The 23278-nt window shown below is 47.1% G+C and overlaps 1 protein-coding gene across 1 annotated transcript in view; it reads left to right on the top strand.

Annotated features, from left to right (window-relative positions):
* The window catches only part of MERTK (MER proto-oncogene, tyrosine kinase), a 92519-nt gene that overhangs the window by 11024 nt on the left and 58217 nt on the right, over positions 1–23278 (top strand). The window contains exons 2-4 of the mRNA XM_081156282.1: positions 12294–12702; positions 17790–17890; positions 19802–19975. Of these exons, the coding sequence (XP_081012408.1) occupies positions 12294–12702; positions 17790–17890; positions 19802–19975 (684 nt within the window). The remainder of the gene's footprint in view (positions 1–12293; positions 12703–17789; positions 17891–19801; positions 19976–23278) is intronic.

Below are 23278 nucleotides of genomic sequence, written 5' to 3'. Positions count from 1 at the left end.
GACCCCACAGGCTAAAAGGCTCAATCTCATAAGAACCCCTCCACTTAAGGCACCAGCTCAAATGGAGTGTCCAGCTAATTACAAATTTTGGAGTTCCCATGTCCTCCCCCACTCAACTTTGATAATTTGCTAGACCAACTCACAGAACTCAGGAAAGCACTTATGACTGTAGTTTGATTACAAATGATACAACTCAGGAGCAGCCAAATAGGGCCAGGAATGTGGAAGGGCTCAGCTGCCAAACAAATGTTTGTTCATTTGTTGCTTTCAGTTTTATATTCCACATATGAGTGAAATCATATGGTTCTTAACTTTTTCTGTCTGACATGTTTTGCTGAGCATGATGTCCTCCAGGTCCATCCCTGCTGTCGCAGATGGCAGCGTTCCGTCCTTTCTCTTGGCTGCGTAGTATTCCCTTGCGTACACGTACCGCAATTTCTTTATCCAGTCACCCATCAAAGGACACTTTCGTTGTTTCCATGTCTTGGCCACTGTGAACAATGCTGCAGTGAACATCGGGGTGCATATCTTTGAGAATTAATGTTTTCAAATTTTTCAGGTATGCGCCCAGAAGAGGGTTTCTGGGTCACATGGTAACTCTAGTCTCAGTGTTTTGAGGAACCCCCATACTGTTTTCCATAGTGGCCATACTGTGTTCCTTTCCCCCCACAGCCTCTCCAGGCCTTGTTATTGCTCGTCTTGTTGGTAACGGCCACTCATCCTCACGGCTGTGATGGTGTGTCGTGTGGTTTTGGTTTGCTTTCCCTCATAGCTAGTGAGGCCGAGCGTGTTTGCAGGTATCTGTTGACCATCCGCATGTCTTCTCGGGAGAGGTGTCTGTTCGGGTCCTCTGCCCATTTGTTAAATTGGATTGCTTGTTTATTTGGTGTTGAGTTGTGTGCGTTTTTTAGAATATATTTTGGATATTAACCCCTTGTCAGAGCTGTTGTTTGCAGGTATCTTCTCCCATCGGTTGGCTGCCGTTTTGTTTGGTTGGCGGTTTCTTTTGCTGCACAGAAGCTTTTTAGTTTGATGCAGTCCCCTTCATTTATTTCTGCTTGCTTTATCTTGCCTTGCCTTTGGGGTCAGATTCATAAACTCTTGTCTAAGATCAAGGACCATATGTTTAATACCTATGCATTCGTCTATGTAATTCATTGCTTCAATTCTTACATTTAGGTCTTCGATCCATTTTGGGTTAATTTTTGTGTATGGAGACAAACTAGTCGTTTCATTTTTTAGCATGTGGCCTTCCAGTTTTCCCAGTACCATTTATTGAAGAGGCTTTTTTTTCTTTATTGTATGTTTTTGGCTCCTTTGTCAAAAATTATTTGCACATATACATGTGGGTTTATATCTGGGCTCTTGATTCTGTTCCATTGGTCTGTGTGTGTGTTTTTCTGCCAATACAGTGTTGTTTTGATTGTCCTGTTTTGTTACATAATTTGAAGTCAGGGAGTATACCTCCAGCTCTGTTTTGTTCTCTCAGATTTGCTTTGGCTATTTATGCTGTTTTGTCATTCCATACAAATCTGATGATTTTTTGTTCTATTTCTTTAAAAAATGTCATCTGGGCCCTGACAGGGTGGCTCAGTTTGTTGGAGTGTTGCCCTGTACACCAAAAAAGGTTGTGGGATTGATTCCCAGTCAGGGAGCTTGCTGAAGGCAACCAATTGATGTTTCCCTTTCACATCAATGTCTCTCTCTCTCTCTCCTCCCTCCTTCCCTCCCTTCCTCTCCCTACTTTTCTTGCTAAAAACAATAGAAACATATCCTCTGGATTCGGATTTTCATGGGGATTGCATTAAATCTATATATTGCTTTGGGTAATATGGCCATTTAACTATGTCGATTCTTTCAATCCATGAACAAGAAATCTTTCCACTTTATTGTGTCTTTTTCAATCTCTTTTAATAATGCTTTGTAGTTTTCAGTATCTAGGTCCTTCACATCCTTTAAGTTTATTCCTAGATATTTTATTCTTTTTGTTGTAATTGCAAAAGGAATTTTGTTTTTCATTTCTTTTTCTGAAATGTCATTGTTAGTATATAGGAATGCAGTGGACTTTTTTTTTTTACATTGATTTTGTATCCTGCAGCTTTATTTATTTTTTCTAATAGCTTTTGGTGGAGTTTTTAAGGTTTTCTATATAAAGAATATGTCATCTGCAAAAAGTGACACTTTTATTTCTTCATTCCCAATTTGGATGCCTGTTTATTTCTTTCTCTTACCTGATTGCTCTGGTTAGGAGCTCCAGTACTTTGTTGAATAAGTGTGATGACAGTAGACATTCTTGTCTTGTTCCTGACATTAGAAGAAAAGCTTTCAGTTTGTGGAGAAAATAAACTTGGGGTCTGAGAGTCACTCCTGAGTCTTGGGAAAGCCGCGTCTGGCCCCCGGGGAGAACCAGCCTCAGACTCCCAGTGGGGAAGCTGCTGCAGGCCCTGGGCCAGAAAGTGTTTCTTTGGCGCCTTTCCTTGACACTTGGTGTGCTGCCAAAGGGGAGAGAGAAGGAAAACCCTTGGTTAAGTAAACATATATTCTCGTTTCACTGCAAGAGGCTGAATAGTTTAAGGCATAATTGGCTCCATATGTTCAGCATTGATAGTCCACTCATGACTAATGGCACCTTTGAAATAAGACAGATCGGTGTTTCACGTTATGAAGTAGTAACTGCCATTTATTGTGCGTCTGTGCACGGCAAGCATTGTGCACAGTGTTCTAGGTGCAGCCTTTTGCTCTCACCTCTGAAACAAGTAGGAGTCACCTGTCTGACTTTATAATGAGCATACAGAGTCTCACATGGACAGGTGACTTACACAAGGTCCTCTGGCCTCAGTGGGGTTCATCTGGGGCTACACCTTGCTTCTCTGACCCCGAGTTCTTGTGCTCACCACACTCCCAAGCCATGTGCATTCAAACCTCAGTTATTCCTGGGGGTTCTCAAGCTGGACCCTCAGGCGCCCCAGCCAAGGTGAGTTGATTCATCCCCTAGAGCAGGAGATCTGGTCCTGGCAGCATGTTAGAATCACTAGAAGAGGTTTCCTGAAATCCTCATGCCCAGCTGCACCTGAAATCCTGGTACCCAGCTGTGGTGAAGCCCAGGCTCAGAGCTTTAAGCCCTTCCTTAGAGATGCTGGTGTTCTCCTGGTTGGAGAGCTTGGAGGAGCGTGGAGAGGACGGTGGAGTGTCAGAATCAGGTTCTGGAACTCTCCATTTCTGGTTGCAACTCTCTTTTCTGGTTGCATTGGTGCCCCCACAAAAAGGACTGGGGTCTGCAGCCTGCTTGGGGAGCTTTTTTTTGCAAAACACTTCTATCAAGAAAATGTCAGGTGCCCAGAAAAGTGGGGTTCAGGCTGAAGGGGATGATGAGGGGCTGCCTAAAGCCCTTGGAAGCCCTTGGGACTCCCACTGCTGAAGTGTGTGCATGAGGCCCCGGGAGAGGCCCAGGGGAGAGGCCCAGGTGGGACCCTGCTCTTTTTTTGATCCAATATATGGGCACAGGGAAGTGGGAGAGCATTTGATGTTACAGTTTCTGCTCAGCTGTCCCAGCACTTCACACCTCCAGGTGAGGACTTGGAGAGGTGGGACGGCTTAATGGGTGTGCTGTGTCCCTGTGTGCCCCCAGACCCACTCTTCCCCTAGCCTGTGAGGGCCAAAAGTGAACTCCCGGGGCCTATTTCTACAAACTGCTACTAAGTTAGATTTATTTAACTCCGTATATCATCCCACACAGTCATAATTTATCTGAAATGCAAGGGTACTGGGGCATCCTGTTCTTTTCTATCTGGCAGCCCTGTGCGTGCTGGGGCTGGTGTGGCAAATCTGACGCCAGGACCGTGTTTTATCCCCAGCTGCACTGTGCAGACATCTAAGTGGGTTCTCACTGGCAGCCCCCCACCACCAGGCAGCTGTGACCCCCTGTCACACACAGCCCACCACTCCTTCCCATGAGGCCTGGGTCAGGCCGGTGCACTCCAGGTGACCGAGTATAATCTCTCCGGAAGTTAATGTTTACCGCTTACGATTTGGGAGCCACCGGTTCACGTGATCTCAGGTTAAAGGTTTTTAAAAAGTTTTCTCTCGTTCATTATTGTTGCTGCTCTTTATCAGTGGCGAATTCTTGGCTTTTGTATAAAGTGAAACAATACTGAGTGGAAAGTTTGTTTGTTCTGAGTTTGACTTAAGCCAGAGGGGGTGGGGGAGGAGTCCCTAAACTGTGACAGGGAAGTGGCTTAGGGACATGATGCAAATAGAAAATGTCAGCCAGAATGGCGGGCACCAGTCCAGGCATAGACTCTCTCCTGGGGGGGGGGGCAAGGGTGTGGACATAAATGAGATTCCAGAGCCACAAGCCTTTCTGTAAACCACAGATCCACCCCAGAAAGGGCCTCTCTCCTCCACTACAGGGGCTGCTGGGCAGCAAAGCCTGGCAGGCAGCCGGCTGGGGGCACGGGGCAGCGCCCACCCCCAGGCCGTTGTCCTGCTCCCTGCCCACACATGCTCCACGGTGGAAGCAGAGAATCCCTGGGAGTTCAGGGACATTCCTCACTCCTGCAGTGCCCCCCAACATCCCTCCCCCTCTCCCCCCACTGATGTTGGGACTGATCTTCAAGGAGTCGGGTTCATGCCTCTGCCCATCTTGCTGTCTGAGAAAGAGCAGGGCAGAGGTGCCACAGGCTGGCGCTTCAGTCCCGCCCTTAACCCACATTTGGGCACCTGACACCCGAGGGCAGGGGACTCAAACGGCTGCCAGCCTGCACTCTCCATCTTCCCAGCCCTCCAGGGCCAGGGGGCCGCTTAGCGCAGGCCCTTTACCTGCTACTCTGGGACCCATGACTGCAGCAGCTGCTGCTTGGGCTCAGATCCATCCTCAGGAGAACTTAAGGGAGCTCATGCTAGGAGAGGGTGTGGAGGCCAGTCTGGACAGGTTCCCCAGAGCCCAGATTCTTTCGCCACAGGCTGGAAGTAATATTTTTTCCTCTCATTTGTGGCCGGCAGTTACCCTGCTCCAGTGTTGCCATTCTCTGTCCCTTGTCTAAAACACACCTCCCTGGTGATCCCAGCACTTGCTCCCACATCGGCCAGGACCCGCACAGTGCATTGGGGGACCTGTATACACCGTCATCTTCATCTGCCAAGGGACTCTGATCGTGGCGGGGGCATCAGACAAGTTGAAGCACTTCCCCTGAGGACATGTCTCAGTGCGAGGGACTGGGGGTCTCTAACTGCAGAGCAGCTGGCCAACCACTGGCCAACACTGCTCCAACCTGCCTGCCACTATTATCAGACGAAGTGGGGGGTCCTTTTCCCCACTGGGGGCTGGGGATAGAGTCCTTATGATACCTCGAGAGAAATAATTTCTGAGACTCATATAGGAAATTAAGTGATTTTTATTTGCATGGAATTATATCCCTGGGTTTCCAAAGTCCCCTTTCTCTTAGTCCAGTCATAGAAGAAGTGTCTGGGGGTTTGGTAAAGCTGGAAGCAAAGCCAGTGTCCAGAGATTCCTCTCCATGTTGGAGCCGGGTCCCTTCCAGCATCAGGCTACCTGCAGTCCATTAGTCCATCGTGTGTGGGGCCTGCATGGCTGTGGGCCACACGGGAGAATGCAGGAGAGCATGTCCCAAGCAACAAGAGTCCCAAGGGTCCTGAAAGCACAGGAGAGCACAAGAGCACAAATTCGTTTGTTCAGCGGATTAAATATCCCAGATTTCTGTGTGCTTGCAGTGGGCACACCCATTCTGGCTAGTCATCTCTGTCCCCAGGTGTGATTGACAGCAAGCACCTTTCCTAGTCACCCCAACTTTCCTGGGCATGTTTCTATCTTCCCTTTGTCCAGTCCCCTTCCCCAGTGTTTTATGGGGACATGCCTATGATGTCTAGCCTTCCCTTTGCTTCTTTCCTGTTATTAATAACTACGTTAATTACAGTGACATCATTCCTTCTTGAGAGAAAAGGAACCTCTTTGTATTCTTACATAGGAGAAATGGGTGAAAGTCTCTATCTTCTTGTAACTGTTTCCTGTTGTCAAGGTGGGTAGACCTGCCTATCCCAAGACTCTGATGTTCTGCCTGTCTGACAGCAAGGGGGCAGGAGAAGGGAAGGGGAGTCTTTACGTAGGGATTCTGCAAAGTCCAGGTCAGTCTGATGTCACTGGGAGGTGATATCCAAGAGGACGGCACGTTGGACAAGCTGGCATCCTTGTTGTATTCTGGAAATGACAAACTTGATGAGAAGGTTAAAAGTCACTATTCAAAAGTGAGACTTACAGTAACTAAAGTCTGGTGAGAGGTAAAAACCCATGTGATAAAGGGAAGGACTAACTTACAGTATTTCGGATTAGGTTGGAGGAGCGGCTTCCCTGGAGGCAGGTGTGTCTCACCTGTCTGAAGCTCTTTTGTCCACCATTCTTAGCTCAGATTAAGCTAAGGGAACTATCCTAAGATTCTCCCCGTGAGAAATTGTGTACTTTTTCTGTCTGAACTCTTTGGGCAGAAAAGGGAAAGTAATTTCAAGCAAAGCTGATAGACTGTTCATTTTTCATTGACTCAGCCATAAGTCTAAGTCACTGAGTCTTATTTTTAGGACATGGTGATGTAGTTGGCTTCTGTAGTGAGGCTTATGTTGTGTGTACAAACAATCAGGCAAAGAAGGACATAGGTATACATTCTGTGAAAACAGAAGAAAACAAAACACAAAGGTTAATGCATACAGTAAGTTATAAACCAGTTGAGAAGATTTTACAAAGTAAGCCTTTTGCTGGAACGAAGGCACACAGTGACAATCTGGTAGATTGTCTGCAGTTAGAACATTTCTGGTGATGTCATCAGGTGTTGAGTTTTGGATGGCATACACAGACACAGCCTTCAAAACAAAACTTTGAAGACAGTTAACTGTATTGAGTCCAATCCTCAAGTGGACAAGGTGATTTTTATTGAAATATAACTTTTCTCTCTAAGATTATTCTCATTTTCAAAGAGTCAGCATTAAGTCCAGTTTTAGTTTGGCCTGATTATTTGAATAAACACAATAAGAATAGGAATTGATTAAATCAATTACACAGGCTTTTTCAAATTTTTTTTGTCGGCATTTTCACAAGCAATCTTTAGATTGACCTTTAGTGAGCAGTCAGCCCTTCAGAGCAGAGAAGCCAAGCCATAGTTGCCATTAGGCTTTGCCTGTAGTATCTATAGGTTTGGTCAAGTCATCAAGTTCTTGAGGTCCCCAAAGATGTCTTGAGGTTTCTTTCTTGTCATTTTTCAGAAAAGCAACCTTTGTTCCTTTTCTGGAAAAATTGTTATGAACCATGTGACCAAGCATGGTATTAGGTCATTTCTACAAGTGGCTTTTGATTGGCTTTGAGATTCTGTCTCAATTCCTTAAGGCTTCTAGTGACATCCAGAATCCATGCGTGTCTCTTTTAGACATGGCATTCCAGTCAGAGTCTTGGCTAATAAGACCACATAGTTTGGAATTGATCTTATTGGATTTATGCAAAGAAATGTATTGTCATGACTCACTTTTTAAGAATTCCCAAATTCTGGAGGGAACAGGTAGGGAGAAAAAAAGCTAAAAGTGAGCAATTAGCATTTTCTAGATTGGCAAACATATTTCATAACTTTTAGAAGCATAGGCTTTTTAATTATTTTTTATTTTATTATTTTTATTAAATCTATTGGGGTGACATTGGTTAATATGAACATATAGGTTTAGTGCGGGTTTCTGTGTTACAAGACCTGTATATTGCACTGTGTGCCCACCACCCAAAGTCAGATCTTCTCCCGTCACCATATATTAGGACTCCCTCCACCTCCTTCCCTTTGGCAACCACCACACTGCTGTTTGTGTCCACAAGTTTCCGTTTATATCCCACAGATGAGTGAAATCATATGGTTCTTAGCTTTTTCTGGCTGACTTATTTCACTTAGCGTAATATTCTCCAGGTCCATCCATGTTGTTGCAAATGGCAGTGTTTCATCCTTTCTCACGGCTGCGTAGTATTCCACTGTGTACATGTCCTACACCTTCTTTATCCAGTCCTCTTTCTTACTGGCAAATACACTGACACTTTAAGAAACATACTTTCATGGAGACAGGTATACAGTAAAACTCATTGTGTTAGTAACTCATAGGTGAACTGAATTAAACTGATTGGTTTAGATAGCTTAGGTTCAGGTAAGATCCATTTTTTTAGAATCTGTGTTCTAACAGACGTCTTAGATAAGAGTCCTCTTAGACCAGGCATTAGCACTTTAAAGGCATAGTCCTTTCTTTGACAAACTTAGGATAAAATTTCTTGTCAGAGTGGGCACTCTAGAGGAATGGAGACTGTATTATTATTGATTTCAGGGAGAAAAACCTAAAATAAACAATGTTTCATGCTCTTTTCTTAAAAGAAGGCTATTCGATAGCTGAGGGAGGCATGAACGTCTTCAGTGTTCACTAGTTTCCTGTCTCATTGGTCGTGGTGTCCCACAACCTGTCCTTTTTAAGCCGACTGGGGGATTAGCATTCACCCACAGTCCAGTATCACCACCACACAAGCTTAGCATGCACTTTGCAGACATTTGTGGGTTTGGGATGGGCAAGTTCATCACTCAGAAAACAGCTTTACTAACATCCCCTATTTGACCAGTTTTGAGTCTAAGATACTAAGGTCCCTAAACATCTGACTCACTGTGGCTGTTTGTGGTGGTTGGAAGGGGTGCTGCTTCAGAGGCAGTCCCCCCACAGTCCCCCTCCCAGCTAAGGCAGTGTCCTTGCCTGGACCACCCCTTTTCCCTGCCCACCCTTCAGAATGCTGCCCTATTCACACCATTTATTGCAGAGATGTTCACTGCATGTCAACTCCATTCCATGTTCCATACTGGGTTCAGAGGACGCCACCTCCAACATTCAAGAAAGTTACAGACAAATTTGTTCAGAAGAACAGGGCAAAGCCGTAAGAAACAGTGGGTAATATACCTAACCGACTTCTCTGTTGGATGAACAGACATTTGCTACTTAAGGAATATGATGGAGACACTATCCATCTTTTAGAAGCTGACATTGGAATCTGGTCAAGGGCTCAGCGGTGGTTGGAAACCCTTGGGTGCATGGCCGGGGAGCTCCATCATGTCACTCCAGGACTGGATGGGTGTGGCCCCCTAGAGTTGGCCTCCAGCTGCTGCAACACCTGGACAGCTCCTCTTGGACCTGAGCAGGAGGCCACTTACCCAAGGTTGCCTGTGAGGTTAAACTTCCCTCCTTAGCTGCCATCCAGGCTACATAAGGAAATAACCTGGAAAGAAGGTGGGAGGGGAAAGGGGAAGATCTCTTGTGAATGCCAGAGGCTGCCCACTTTTCCATGTGCTTTGTAGAAAGGTCCAAATTCTCATGAAGTCTCTGGGTTTTCATGCATCTCGCACCCTGACTAAACATTGTCTCCACAATAGCGATCATCAGGGAGGCCCACCACATTCACTGCAGGCCACGTGAATGGCAGTGCCGCCCCCCCCCACATGAAAATCAGTGTGAACTTCAGCAGCCCTGTGGACCTCAGCCCCAGCCCTGCAAATCAGCAGTTCTTAAGGATTGCACCATGGCAGATTTTTATAGATTCGTAATAAAACTGGAAAACAGTATAAATGATAGCTAAGACTGACTAAGCGCTTACCATGTGCATACATTTTTGGGGAAACTCTGTATGTGAATTCTCCACAACAGACTGTTACCTTTATAATTAGAAAGGTCAAATGTTTTCAAATAAATTAAACCAAAGAAAGTATTATTTGCTTTCCATGCTTCACTTGTTGCCTTCTGTAAAAGGGACGTGTATTTAAAGAAGAAAAAATAGTGATTTGGAGAAAACCTGCCTCCCTAGGGCCGTGGAGCTCAGTGAATTGGAGGAACTGCAGGCAGGTTTGCCGATGGAAGAGGCAGAGGTGGGCTGGGAGGACTTCGAAGCCTGTAGAAAAAGAGTGTGCCTATGGCATAGAGAAACAGCAGGGGTGTTCATTGCTGCCGAAAGCACCTCAAGTCAGAGAAAGATGGGGGCTGGGTGGCACCCAGGCGCTGGGCTGTGTATCCCCCCTGCTGAGAGCCCAGGCCACACTCCCATCAGGCTTGCCTGAGGAGGCCAGTCACCCTGACCTCCTCTCCCTGGAATAAGTGAACCCTTCATCCCAGCGCACTCATCTGTCTGGATGACTGCTCAAAGCTGACCCACCTAGCCCCCCACCAAAGCCTGCAGAGGGCCCTGCACCCCGCAGCCACTGGGACCTCCGTGTAAGAACCAGCAGTGAGTGTTCCCTGATTCCTTCCAGTGAAATCTCTTCTCCACCCTGGCATTCACCCTGAGGCCTTCCCCAATGCAGCAGCCACGAGAGTGGGCCTGGTACCGGAGAAAGTCATGTGGACAGGACTCAGTGACCTGAGCTGTGGCCTTCAGTCGAGACATGAGTGACCTGGCAGGGAGGAGGCCAGAGGAATACATTCTCAGGTCCCTCCTTCTGCCCTCAGATATCCTGCTTGTAGCTCCATCAGCCAAATAAGTGCTTAGCTGGATACTTACACAAAAAATTTTTTGCTGTTGATGTGAATTATAAATTTAAGTGGTGGTCATGCATTCTTTAAATTTTATTTATTTTTTTCATGTTCTTTTTTTGTTTTTTCATTTTTATTGAATTTATTGGGGTGACGTCGGTGAATGAAATTATATAGGTTTCAAGTGTATAATTCTGTAACGTATCTTCTGTATATTGTGTGTTCATCACCTAAAGTCAAGTCTGGCGTTGTGCATTCTTACTCTCTGAATGTGCACAACCCTAAGCAGAGACCACCCTATTCTGCACACACACACTCAGGAGCCCAGGAAGGTGCGGCATCTTGAACATGATAGGAGGCACAGCCCTCGAGCAGGGAGGGGCCCTTGGTGTACCCCCAGTCACTACCTGCAGAATGCCAGGCCTATGTCTCTCCTACTTGCCTGTTTCACCAGAATCATGGTCAATGTGTTTGAATACATACCAACCAGCATAGACTGTATGTTCCAAAAATGCTATTTAAAAACCTAAAAGTACAACTATTGTAAGCTTATATTTTTAGAAATACTTGTGAGCCAGATGAAATGAAAACTTTTTGGTCCATTCCAGCTGGCCAGCATTTTGCTAGGCATAAGCCCACTTTGATCCCCTGCCTCATACCGAGGGATGGGTCTCTTTGTGACCAGTAGCAGCCTTCCGAGGCTATTGACCAGATTTGTGGTTCACTCTTGTGACTGGGCAAACAGACAGTGATCTCAGGTGCCGGCACCTTCCTGCCATGCTGTTGAGTTGGGTATGAAGGACTTGGGAGTGAATCACAAAAAATCTTTTTTGATGGGGGTGTATGGTTCAGAATGAGTCACCCCAAGTTGTGCCTCTGTGGTTTGTGGATTGTTTTGAGCTGAAGACAACTTTAGCCCCTTTAAGCTACAGGGAAATTTCTGCCCCTTCCTAAACCACCTAGAAGAACTTGAATTAGGGCCTTGCCCATACTAAGAGATTATCAGCCATAACCTCTTTTAATCTGTCTGCAGGATAAACTTCTGTATACTAAACATGCGCTCTTCTTAGTTGCCCTGCAGTGGCCCTTTGAAGCCCCCAGGGCACCTTACCTCATCCCTAGCTCAGGACGCCTTATATACCCGTGTTCCCTTTCTGTCTCTGAACCCTGTGCATGTGGGGTCTCTGACTCCCATGCATGCGGGTCCCCATACAGATGTAAGTGTTAAGTTTGGTTATTGTCTCATTAATCTGCCTCGTGTCTGTTTGATTATTGGTCCAGGAATATAATTCACAGGAGGAATATTTCTTAGGGTTCTTTAGAAGGTGTTGAGTGAACGCAGGAATGAGTTCGTGAATGAGACGTGTGTGTTCCGAGGACACTGAGGATGCCCCACTTCTGCCTCGTCATGGCCTCATAAGTTGAGAACCTCCTTGGAAAACACCAGTATTTATAAGGCTAAATAAAGCCCTAGCTGGTTTGGCTCAGTGTTTAGGGCGTCGGCCTACAGACTGAAGGGTCTCCGATTTGATTCTGGCCAAGGGCACGTACCTCAGTTGCAGGCTTGGCCCTGGCAGTCGAGGTGCGTGCAGGAGGCAACCGATTGATGTGTCTCTCTCTCTCGATGTTCCTCTCACTCTCTACCCGCCTTCCACTCTCTCTGAAAAGCAATGGAAAAAATATCCTCCCGTGATGATTAAAAAAATAAGAACAAATAAAAAAAATTAAAGGCTAAATTTAAAAAAAATCACTGTTCTGTTTTGCAGCTCTTGCTGAGGTGAGGGGAGAAACCACGCCCAGCCTGCCATTCCCAGGAGGCCTCGCCCACCCTGACCCGGTGCCCTCCTCCTTCCCTCTCACCCTTGGGGCCCAGCCCTTGGTGGTGGGGTCACCAGCCCCGCCTGGAAGACCCGGCAGAGGAAACGCAGCCCTTCCCAGCGCGAGGCGGGCCAGGTCCAAGCGCCTGCCACCTCTTGCTTTTAATCACACTGTTGGCCACATAATACTCTCCGAACACAAAGACGTCAAGTTCAATTGCTCCATCAGTATACCTAACACGTACCAGGACATCCATATTTCTTGGTGGAAAGATGGGAAGGAACTGCTTGGGGCACATCATGCAGTTACTCACTTCTACCCCGTTGATGAAGCGACAGCAGTGATCGCATCCTTCAGGTACGTGTTCCCTCTTTCTGTGTAAGTGTTTGTGACGCTGTTGACGGTTCAGAAGCAAGTGCATCCTCAACACAAAACAGTATTTTGTTTTCTACATTTGCAGCTCCACAGGTGCATTCAGAATGTAGATTGATATCCGACAGTCTGCATGGTGGGTCTCTTTCCAATTGATTGTAGCCCCACTGGAATATCATTAGCTCTCAGGTCTGGTGTAGGGGTGACAGCTCTCCAGCTGCTCCTCGCAGGTCACGCATTCCAGGGGGGCACCTGCCATCAGGGCGAGGGACAGGTAGGCAGCTCTCAGCAGAACGGGAGCTGGTGCTCCTGTGGCCAGTAGGCCCCCCAGACCTAGTGATCTGTGATATGTGGCGAAGGGAATGTTTTTGTGGTTTGTTTTCTGTGCGGTTGAGGGACTTTTGATGGTTCCCATCACTAAAGCTGGGAGGACTTTGCTTTCTTAGTCCATTTTTTTGTGTGAAGATGTGAAGTGGTCAGTTTGTATCCCTGTGGGTTCCTTGTGCCCCGAGCAGCTGGTGTTTGACATCCCCCTGCCCACAGCTGCCCTGTGGGGGCCTGACCCTGCTGTTTCTGATGGCCCCGAAATGGAATTATACATGAGAAAGCAGCAAAACATCTAGAAAATAAGGACAGCCCTGGCTGGTTTGGCTCAGTGGTTAGAGCATCAGCCTGCAGACTGAAGTGTCCTGGGTTTGATCTTGGCCAAGGGCACCTTCCTTGGTTGCAGGCTCCATCCCCGGCCGTGGTGACAACCAATGGATGTGCCTCTCTCACATGGATGTGTCTCTCTCTCTGTCTCTCTCTCCCACTCTCTCTGAAAAGCAATGGAAAAAATGTCTTCGGGCGAGGATTAAGATAAGATAAGATGATAAGATAAAATAAAATAATAAAATAAGGAAATAGTTTTTTTAAGCCAAACCATCAACTGGAAAAGTTACCATTAGTCATAGATCACTGACACAGAAGACTTTCTTTTCAGCTCCATTTATACAAGGCTTTGCACGAGGGAGACCCGTGGCCTGCCACCAGCACCATTTGATCTGTGACAAGTACAAATAGGATGCCTATCAGTGCATCATTGTGTTTATTGAAAAAAATTTTTTTTAATTTTTCTTATTGTGGTAGCATGTACATAAATAAAATTTACCATTTTAGCCCTTTCTGAGTGTATAGTTCAGTGGCATTAAGTACATTCACATTGCGGTGCAGCCATCACCACCGTCATCTCCAGAACTTTTCCACCATCCCAAACAGAAACTTCTTGGCTGTGAAACACTAACTCCCCCTTTTCTCCCCCAGCTCATGGTAACCTCTATTCCACGCTCTCTATTTCTCTACTCTAGGGACCTCATAGAAGTGGAAATGTACGTTTCTCCTTTATGTATTTCTTTTAAGAAGGCTCTAGAGCTTAGCTGCTACGTATGAGCCATTTTTGAGCAGGCCAGCCCAGTTGGGACAGGTCCCAGGGACAGAGAGGCTGTGTGTCCCTTTAGGATGTCCTGGGGCCAGCCCAAGCGAGGCTGCCCTGGTGTGAAGGGCTCTGCACCTGCTGGCCCTGTGGTCTGTCCAGGTGGTTCCTGTCTAGACCGTGGCCGATCTCTATGGCTCCTGTGGTTCTGCCTGGTTCAAGTGTTTGTACTTGACCAAACTCTCATGGGATGTGTATACCTTTTTTAAAGCAGTGCGTACATGTGGTAGATTATTTCAGCTCTTTAAAATTTCCTCCAGCCCCCAACTCCTTACCAGCGGGGAGCTGAGGTCAACCATTTCTTGAGCATCTTTCCAGAGTTACTCAGAGCTTGGGTTGTGTGTGTGTGCCAGGCCCCAGAGTGTGTTAATCTAGTAGAGTGTTACTCACAACTGTGATGAATCAGAACCCTCAGCTCACGTTATTGGGGCTATAAAAATGCTATTTTCAGCTGAATCATGTCATAGACGGTAATCACCTTTATTTCTTGGCAGTTTTATTTGCCTGAAATTAATATTGTTTCCTTGCTTCTTGTTAGTTTAATTTTCTAAGTGTCAGTTACTCATTATTCTCGAAACTAGAAAATAGGCATTTCTTTTCAAAGTGACAAAATTATCAGCTCTTTTTCCTTGGTGACTCCTTTCCTAGAGCCACCCCCTTTCCTGCTTTGGCCTGGGGTCCAGCCGAGTCATCTTTGTGCTCCTCCCGGGGACCCTCACTCCTCTGACTCCCAGCCCCTGCTCTGCTCCCAGGAGCCCAGGCCGCTTCTTGGTTTTCACTCCCTCACTTCGCATTAAGCCCATCTTCCACTGGCCTCTGGGGACTTGCATCTTTGAAAATGCCATTTTTTTCCTTACCCTCACTCTGAGGTAGTTTGGCCGGATACAGAATTGAAAAGGAAAATAATTTCCTGTTGTCACTTGAAAGTCATTGGTGTACTTCCTCTTTGCTCCCAGATTTGTTCTTGGCAGTCCAGTGCCGTTCTGATTCACACAAGAACAACCTGCTCTTCTTTCCTCTGGAAGCTTTGGGGTTTCCACTTTATCTCAGAGTTGTGACCTCCCCTGGGGAAGCCTCTGAGTGGGTGTCTTCTCTCCCACGGTGCTGCCCACTGAGGGGCCTGGTGAGGGAAGACCCATATCTCCAGGACTGGTCATTTTCTTGAATCCTGCTCCCCTTCTGCATTTTTTCTGGAACTGTTCCTCAGGTGTTGGAAAGCTTAGATTGCTTTTCTGAACTCAGGGCCTTTCCCGTTGAGCCCGCATGGAGACTGTGCCTGCTGTTTCTGCTAGGGACAGGGAGGGCCTCGGGGACACCACTCCTCCTTGTCTCCAGCCCACCATACCCTGCCTTCAGCATGGGAGCCTTTCCTTGGATGTCTAGAAATAACACACAGAATTATTTGTGAAAATCTGTCCTGTGCTGTAGGTACAGTGGATGTGGACTTGCTAATAATTAATGCCAGCACACGGCCCTTCTCCTCAGACCACTGCTAAGCTCTTCCTGGCATGAATGTGTCAACTTAAGAAACGTCCTGTAGAGAATTTTTTTTACTTTAAATAATTTTTTATTTTTCAATTACAGTTAATGTACAGTATTATATAAGTTTCAGGTCTACAACCCAGTGATTAGACATTATATAACATACTAAGTGATGACCCTGATAAATCTAGTACCCATCTGACACCATAGTTATTACAATATTATTGACTATATTCCCTGTGCTGTATTTACATCCCCATGGCTATTCTGCATCTGCCTCAAGCTGCCTCCCTGGGGCCCTGCCCTGTATCCCTCTCTGGTTGTCACCTTCTCCCTGGTCGTGGCTCCTTGAGTCATCTGGCAAGCCTGTTGCAACACTGCGGTCCCAGAGCCAGAGCCAGAGCCAGGTCTTCAAAGGCACGGGTGTCCTCAGCCTGTCAGATCTTGTCATCCACTCTGTGGAACCCGGGCCTTCTTTGAAAAAAGTGACACCTTCTAAAGTGAACTTGTGAACTGTGTGGAAGGGGCTCCCTCTGCAGTAGCTGTGACTTTGGTTTTCCTTGGAAATGCAAAGAAGATTAGACTGACAGGTCAGCTGGGCAGAGTTTTCAGGAGCCGCTGAAACCACGGTGCACGTTCAGCCCATTATTCCTCTCAGTGGGCAGGACACCACTCCAGACACACGCTTCTCTCCCTCTTTCTTCAGCCCTGTCTGTCACCGTGACATCCAGGGAGATGACCAGGGGAGGGTCAGCCCCTTGTTTGGAGATATTTGTCCTGTGAGGTCTCTTTCCGTCTTTTCCTATTTTCCTGGTGACCTCTAGACAGTGTGACATTCAGCTCCTGCCCCAAAGCATGGAGAGATCTGGCCTTGCCTTGATCCTGGGTCCTTCCAGGTCCAATGTTCATACATTGCAATGAAGGGAAAGGGGAAGACAGTATCCTAAGTCAGTGGGGTCCCACTCAGATTGGCACGTCAGGAAATGCAGCTGACAAGTGACAGTCACACCCCCAGCTCCTGGGAGCTATGTGGAAGTGATGTTAACCCAAGTGTTATATAGTTCCTGTTTGGAAACCCACTGGAAAGGTGGAAAGCAGGATTCTCAGCCTCTTAGAGCCAAAGCCAGCTTTTAATATCAGATATTTTATAACATATTGTCCAAATGTAATACAAAGAAACCAAAAGAAAGGTGATTTATAATAAAATAATATGAATGGGAACCTGTTAATGTGGGGCGTGGCCACACCGGGTATGCAGAGACTTGCACCTTGACCCCCCACATGCCAGCTGCAGACACAGCCTTGATGTCAGTGACCCTTTTTCCAAATGGTGGCCTAGTCCCTGCAAAGTTCCAGACAGGCCACAGGGCCATTGCTGCTCCCTCACCCCCCCCCCCCCCATTTTCGTGGTTATTGCAGTCCTGGGAGATCAGGTGGAGGTAAAGTTAAAACCAGGCAAAATATGTTGTGTGTATGTAAAATGGAATGAGTTCTGGTCTCAGAAGGTCATTTGGGATATGGAACAGTTGCCTCTGGCCCCTAAAAACCACGGTGCCTCCTGGTATAGCGACCACCCAAAATAACCCTCTAAATTTGCAAAATGCCTTGAGGGGCCAGCACTCCAATATAGAGTCTCCCATAGAAGTCAAGACAAGTAACAGCACAGGGATTCGTCAGAGTAATTTGTTTTAAAGAATCGGCCAATGTGGCCGTGGGTGCTGGTAAATCTGAAATCTGCAGGGTGTCAGCTAGATTCCCAGGGAAGAGCTGACATTGCAGCCTTGGGTCTCAAGGCAGTTTGGAGGCAGAATTCCTCTTCCTCAGACAACCTCAGGGTTTGCTCATAGGCCTTCAATAGACTGGATGAGCCCACCTACGTTATAGGGGGTCATCTGCTTTAGTCAGAGCCAACTGATTTAAATTTAATCTCATCTGGAAAGTACCTTCCCAGGAGCATCTAAAGTGATATTAGATCAAATATCTGGACACCGTGACCTAGCCATGTCGATCTGTGAGATTAGCATCACAGCATATGACAAAGGAGTTGAAGAATGTTCTGTTTCTGTAGTAGGAGCTCGAAGGGCAGCACCTTAAACGTCTCCCTGTGTTTTCTCTGAAGCATAATGAGTGTGCAGCGTTCGGACAGCGGGGCGTATAGCTGTAAGACGAAAATAAACAATGAAGAGATTGTGTCTGACCCCATCTACGTCGAGGTACAAGGTAAGTGCGGAGGCCACAGAGGGGCCGGTATTGACTGCTCTGCGTATAACACTCTGTAGTTCCGCAGGCCCTTTCATAACTGTGTGCAAACCTTGCGGATCCATAGGCACTGAGATTTGATAAGCCAGTCCTCTTTTAGCCTTTAGGTAATAATGAAATGAATGCACTTCTTAAAGTTTTAGCTCCATCCCAGGCACTGGGACTGAGATGAGAGATGATTGACTTTCTTGTCATGAGGTTATTTACAATTAAAAAGTTGACTTTTTTTTAGGCAGCAAATGTATTCCATTACCTGGCTCTCAGTGCTGGCACCAGGCACCACTCACTTGGTGAGGTGGCAATTTGCTTGTCTTTTCCTGTCTTGGGTATGCGGGTGGGGAGACCAGGCAGGGTGAGCGGTTTTCTTGGACAGGGTCAGCAGCTTGGTCTGAGACTCCTTTCAGCGCCCTGGGATTTGTCAGGTGTTTGGTTCAGTGCAGTTCCATGACATGGCCTGAGATGGTTCAGTGGGGTGAGAAGTGAGACATGAGATGAGGAGAAGGCAGCCTCTGCCCCGGAGGAACTTGAACTCCACTGGGGCATGTGCGCTGAGGCCCAGGTGAGCCAGGCCCGCTGAGCCCAGGCCCCCAGGTCTCCGGGTTTGTGTGCCTGCTTCTGCAGTGGCAGGGCCTGTCAAGAAGGGTTTCAAGGAGGAAGCATCTTTATTGTCACCACCCCAGTGGTGGCTCCCCACCACCCAGGTGCTGCCCTCCGGGGTCCCTGCATCCTAGCTCTTTGAGGTTTCCTTCAGCAGACCCTCGGAACGCTTTTCTTTCCTTCTTTCTCCTGACCCCCCTCAGCACAGGCTGTGGAGCAGGTGATTTAGCATTGCAGGGACGTTCAGACTGGAAACATCTTCCACTAAAAGGCTCCTCGGCCACCCATTCTTTTGCAAACACGAGACTGATTCCCACTAATGCTGCAGGAGGCCTGAGGGTAGCAGGCCCTCAGGAGTCTCTCTTTTACAGCTTTGTACTTGGGCCATGCCATACTAGACAGCATGGGGGCGTTCAGCATCGGGGAGTTCAACATTTGCTGTTTATCTAGTAAAAATATTCAGAGGACATTTTACTTGTCTGAATCTCAGAAAAATGCCCAGGGCAGGGACACATTAGATCCAAATGGAATTTTGCAAAACTCTGAAACAGGAAAAGTGTTTTCCATTTGCCACTCCTGCATCGTTCTTGTCGGGACCAGGCCTGTGAGTTCGCAGACCCCAAAGAACACAGTGTAAATGTGTGTTCAGACAGTTAGCTTCAGCTGGTAAATTTTTGGCACATGCCCAAATAAGTGAGCTATTTGGGTTCCTCCGAGACATTCTGAAGTGTCCTTCCTTATGGCCTTGGCCCTAGAATTACAGTTGGAGGTCTTGGCTATGACCGTAACTGTGTCCAAACTGTTTTCATGACACTCTGCCTTGAAAGGCGTTGAGCTCTCTCCTCGTGCACAGATTTTAAAATTCACACCACCCATCTCAAAGCCTCACACAGTAGATTGTCCTGAAAAGCAGGCAGACCCGTTGCGTGGCTTTCCTGTTTGTTTTGCTGAGGAATATTGAAAACCTGCCAACCTGCCCGGGAGTCTGAGCAACGCCTGATTTCTCACCGGCCAGGCCTCTCCTCTGTTACAACCAGTTCTGAGTCACCATAACAACCCCTTTGGGAAAGTGTCCTAGAAAGTGAGCTGGAGCTAGACTAGGGAATGAGTCTGTTTTCTTTCTTACCCACCTTTCAGGGAGAACTGGCATTTCAGACCTGAGAATGGTATAGAAAGAAATCTCCTGTAGCTAAGTTCTGGTAGTTTCCATTCCCCTAGGGCTCTGCCTTTGTTTGTTGGTTTGAAACAGTCCTTCCCTTCACTGCTCCTTGGCAGGACTTCCCTACTTTACCAGGCAGCCCGAGAGCATGAATGTCACCAGAAACACCGCCTTCAACCTCACCTGTCAGGCCGTGGGCCCGCCCGAGCCCGTCAGCATCTCCTGGGTTCAAAACGGCAGCCACGTGAATGGACGGCCAGAAAAATCCCCGTCTGTGCTAACTGTCCCTGGTGAGTCTGTACCGGTGTTTTTATTTCTTCCCTAGTAGTGGAAGGGAGCAAAGATTTGCTGAGGTCAGGGCTGGGAAGCTGTGGCCTCGCTGGCCCAGCAGGCCTGGCACTTCAGGAACCAGCGATGTAAAGACCTCAGTGAGGTTTGCCAGCAAGGCAAAAACTCATGGGTCGTGGGGGCTGTTGTGGGCAGAGTGAGTCATCGTGGGATTGTGACTTCATTGCGGGTCGGTGGGAATCTTGATTTCCATCTGAATGGAAGTGTCCCGACTTTGTTCCCATTGCTCTGACCATGTTCCAGAGTCAGCACCATTGATGTTCCTGTGCCTCAAAAGCCACCGGGCTCCTGTTTGCTCCTTCCATGGCCTCTTTCAGCAACATCTGGCCAGGGTACCACCCATGTGGGGGAGGAAGAACCTTTCCTCTTCCTCACGGTTCTTCCTCCTGGTCTGATAATCACATCGTCAGATAGTCATGAGGCTGATTAGCAAGAGAAAATCACCAAGTTTAATACATACATATGTATGGGAACCCCGCATGCATGGGAGAGCCAGAGACCCCCACATGCACGGGGTTCAGAGACAGAAAGGGAACACGGGTATATAAGGCATCCTGAGCTGGGGAAGAGGTAAGGTGCCCTGCGGGCTTCGAAGGGCCATTGCAGGGAGAGCCAGGTGTTCAGTAAAGAGAAGTCTGTCCTGGCATATAGAAAAGTCAAAAGGGGTTATCTCTGATCGTCTCCTCTTATGGGCAAGGCCCCTAATTCAAGTTTTCTAGGTAGGGAAGGGAGGGGCAGAAGTTTCTTTTGAGCCCACTGCTAAGGTTGCCTTTAGCTCAGAACAATCCGCCTGCCCCAGCGGCACACCTAGGGGTGACTTGTTCTGAACCCCACGTCCCCTAATCCTTCCTTTCTTCATGCATTCGGGACTTCTGTGTGTAGAGGGTGTTCTGGGCACTGAGGATGCGGTGGTGGCTCCTGGAAACTGTCATTCTGCCTCTTTGCACCTCACCGCTTCTTCTCTGCCTGTGGCAGGATTTCTGCAAGTGTGGCGCCCTAGCGCTCAGTCCTGGACCCTCTTCTGTTCCCTCTGAGACAAGTTCCCGGGAGAGCTCCCCTGGGCCCCTGGCTGCAGCACCATCTGTGTGATGTTGACCTCACACTTTGCTTCCCAGCCCAGATCTCTCTCCTGAGCTTCAGGCTCCTGTAGCCAACTGTCTCCTTGGCATTTCCACTTGCTGGGTGGGTAGGCATCTTAAAATGAAAATCTTGATCTTCTCCCAGACTTGTTCCACTCTAATTTCTCATCTTAGTGATACCACCATTTGCCTGTCCTTCCTTTCTCTCATTTTTCACCTGAGTGCATCAGCAAGTTCCGTCAGTTTTCCTTCTACAGGACATCCCAAATCTGCCTTTTCTTTGTCCCTGCTGCAGTGTCCTGGTCCATGTCACCGCCAGCCCTTGCCAACACCACTGCAGTAGCTTCCTAGCTGGTCTTGTTGCTTTCAGTCTTGTCCTCACACTAATCCTTCCTCTTCATGGTGGATCATATCACTTGCCTGCTAGAACCCTTCGGTGACTTCCTGTTGTCTTAGACTGTCACTCAGTGTCCTTCCTGCCTCCACCCAACTCTCCAACCCAACCCCATCCCACTCTTCTCTGCTTGCTAACCACCAGTCACACTGGTTGTCTTTCATTTCCTCAGACACAGCAATCTCCTTCCTGCCTCAGGACCTTTGCACTCCCTTTTTGTCTGCCTACAGTGTTCTTCCATCTGCCCTTTGTTCCATGACACAACTCAAATATCACTTCTTCTGTGAAGCCTTCCTTGGTCACTCTTAACTATTTTAGGTTTTTGTCACCCTTTTTTTGGACTCCCAATCATGAATTCTTGTGTGCTTCTTTATTGCTCTTGTCAGTCTATAATGACCCTGTTTATTTATGATGTCTTCTTAGAGAATATGTACTCAGTAAGGACAAGGTCTTGTTCTCTCCCAAGGTAGTGCCTGACCCATAGAAGTAGTCACTAAGTATTTATGTCAAGAATGGATCAGCAAGTGAACACCAGTCCCTAGGTGTTGTCTCTGAATCACTTTTCTAACTCCTGACTCTGCCAGGAGTATTAGGGTTTTCTCTGCCTTCAAAACTCAGTTTTCTTTGAGTTTCTCCAAGGAATTGATCATCAGTGACATCTTTCTTCAAAATCAATTTTAAAAAATGCACACCATCCCCTCTAGAATGGCTGCTCTAAAGTACCATAAAGGAACATTTTTTTTACTCAGGTAAAATCGACCTACAAGTACATGAAATGCATAGAACTTAAGTGCACAACTCAATGAGTTTGGTAAGTGTAGACACCCCTGTAACCACCAAGTCAATCAAGATAGAGAAGGGCTGACACCTCAGAAGGCTCCCTCAGTCCCTGCCTCCCACAGGCAACACTGTTCTGATGACAGAACAGTGTTGCCTGGTCTCGTACTATAAATAAATGGAATCATAAAGTATGTATTCTTTTGTGTCAGACTTCTTTGGTTCAATGTGGTGTGTTAAGAGATTCATCCATGTTGTGTCAGTAGTGGGTTATTTTTTTAATATATTTTTACTGATTTTAGAGAGAGAGGAAGGGAGAGGGAGAGACAGAGAGAAACATTGATGTGAGAGAGAAACATCGATTGGCTGCCTCCTGCATGCACCCTGATCAGGGACTGAACCCACAGCCTGGGCATGTGCCCTGTCCGGGAATTGAACTGGCAACCTTTTGGTGCACCAGTTTCCGCTCAGCCAGCTGAGCCCTCCAGCCGGGCAGCAGGGCATTATTTGTTAGTCACTGACAGTGCTCCATTGTATGAAGGTGTTACCTTGTGTTAACCATTTGTTGAACATTTGGCATGTTTATGGCTGTTGGCTATTGTGAATAAAGCAGCTATGAATATTTATGTACAAGTCTCTTAGGGGACATATTTTTATTTCCCTGGGGTAAATATCTGGGAGAGCACCGGCTGAGTCATACTTAGGCGTATGTTTAACTTCTAAAGAAACCAGGACTGTGTTCCAAAGGGGCTGTACCGAGGTGCGTTGCCCACAGCAGTGGAGGAGCATTCCGGTTGCTCCATGCACACCTCCCCAACACTGATGGGATTCATTTTTTTAATTTTAGACATTCTCATGGATGTTAAAGGGTAGATGATTGTGGTTTTAATTTGCACTTCATTCCTCTGATGTCTAATTTTGGATTAGATTTCATAAAGATTTTTGGTGAAGTGTCACTTTGGGTCTTTTGCCTATTTCCATTTAAGTCTTAGAAT

The sequence above is a fragment of the Miniopterus schreibersii genome (genome assembly GCF_964146895.1).
Source record: "Miniopterus schreibersii genome assembly, chromosome: 13".
Taxonomy (NCBI): domain Eukaryota; kingdom Metazoa; phylum Chordata; class Mammalia; order Chiroptera; family Miniopteridae; genus Miniopterus; species Miniopterus schreibersii.
Note: the sequence above shows the minus strand (reverse complement) of the source record. Positions and strands in the feature narration are given on the sequence as shown.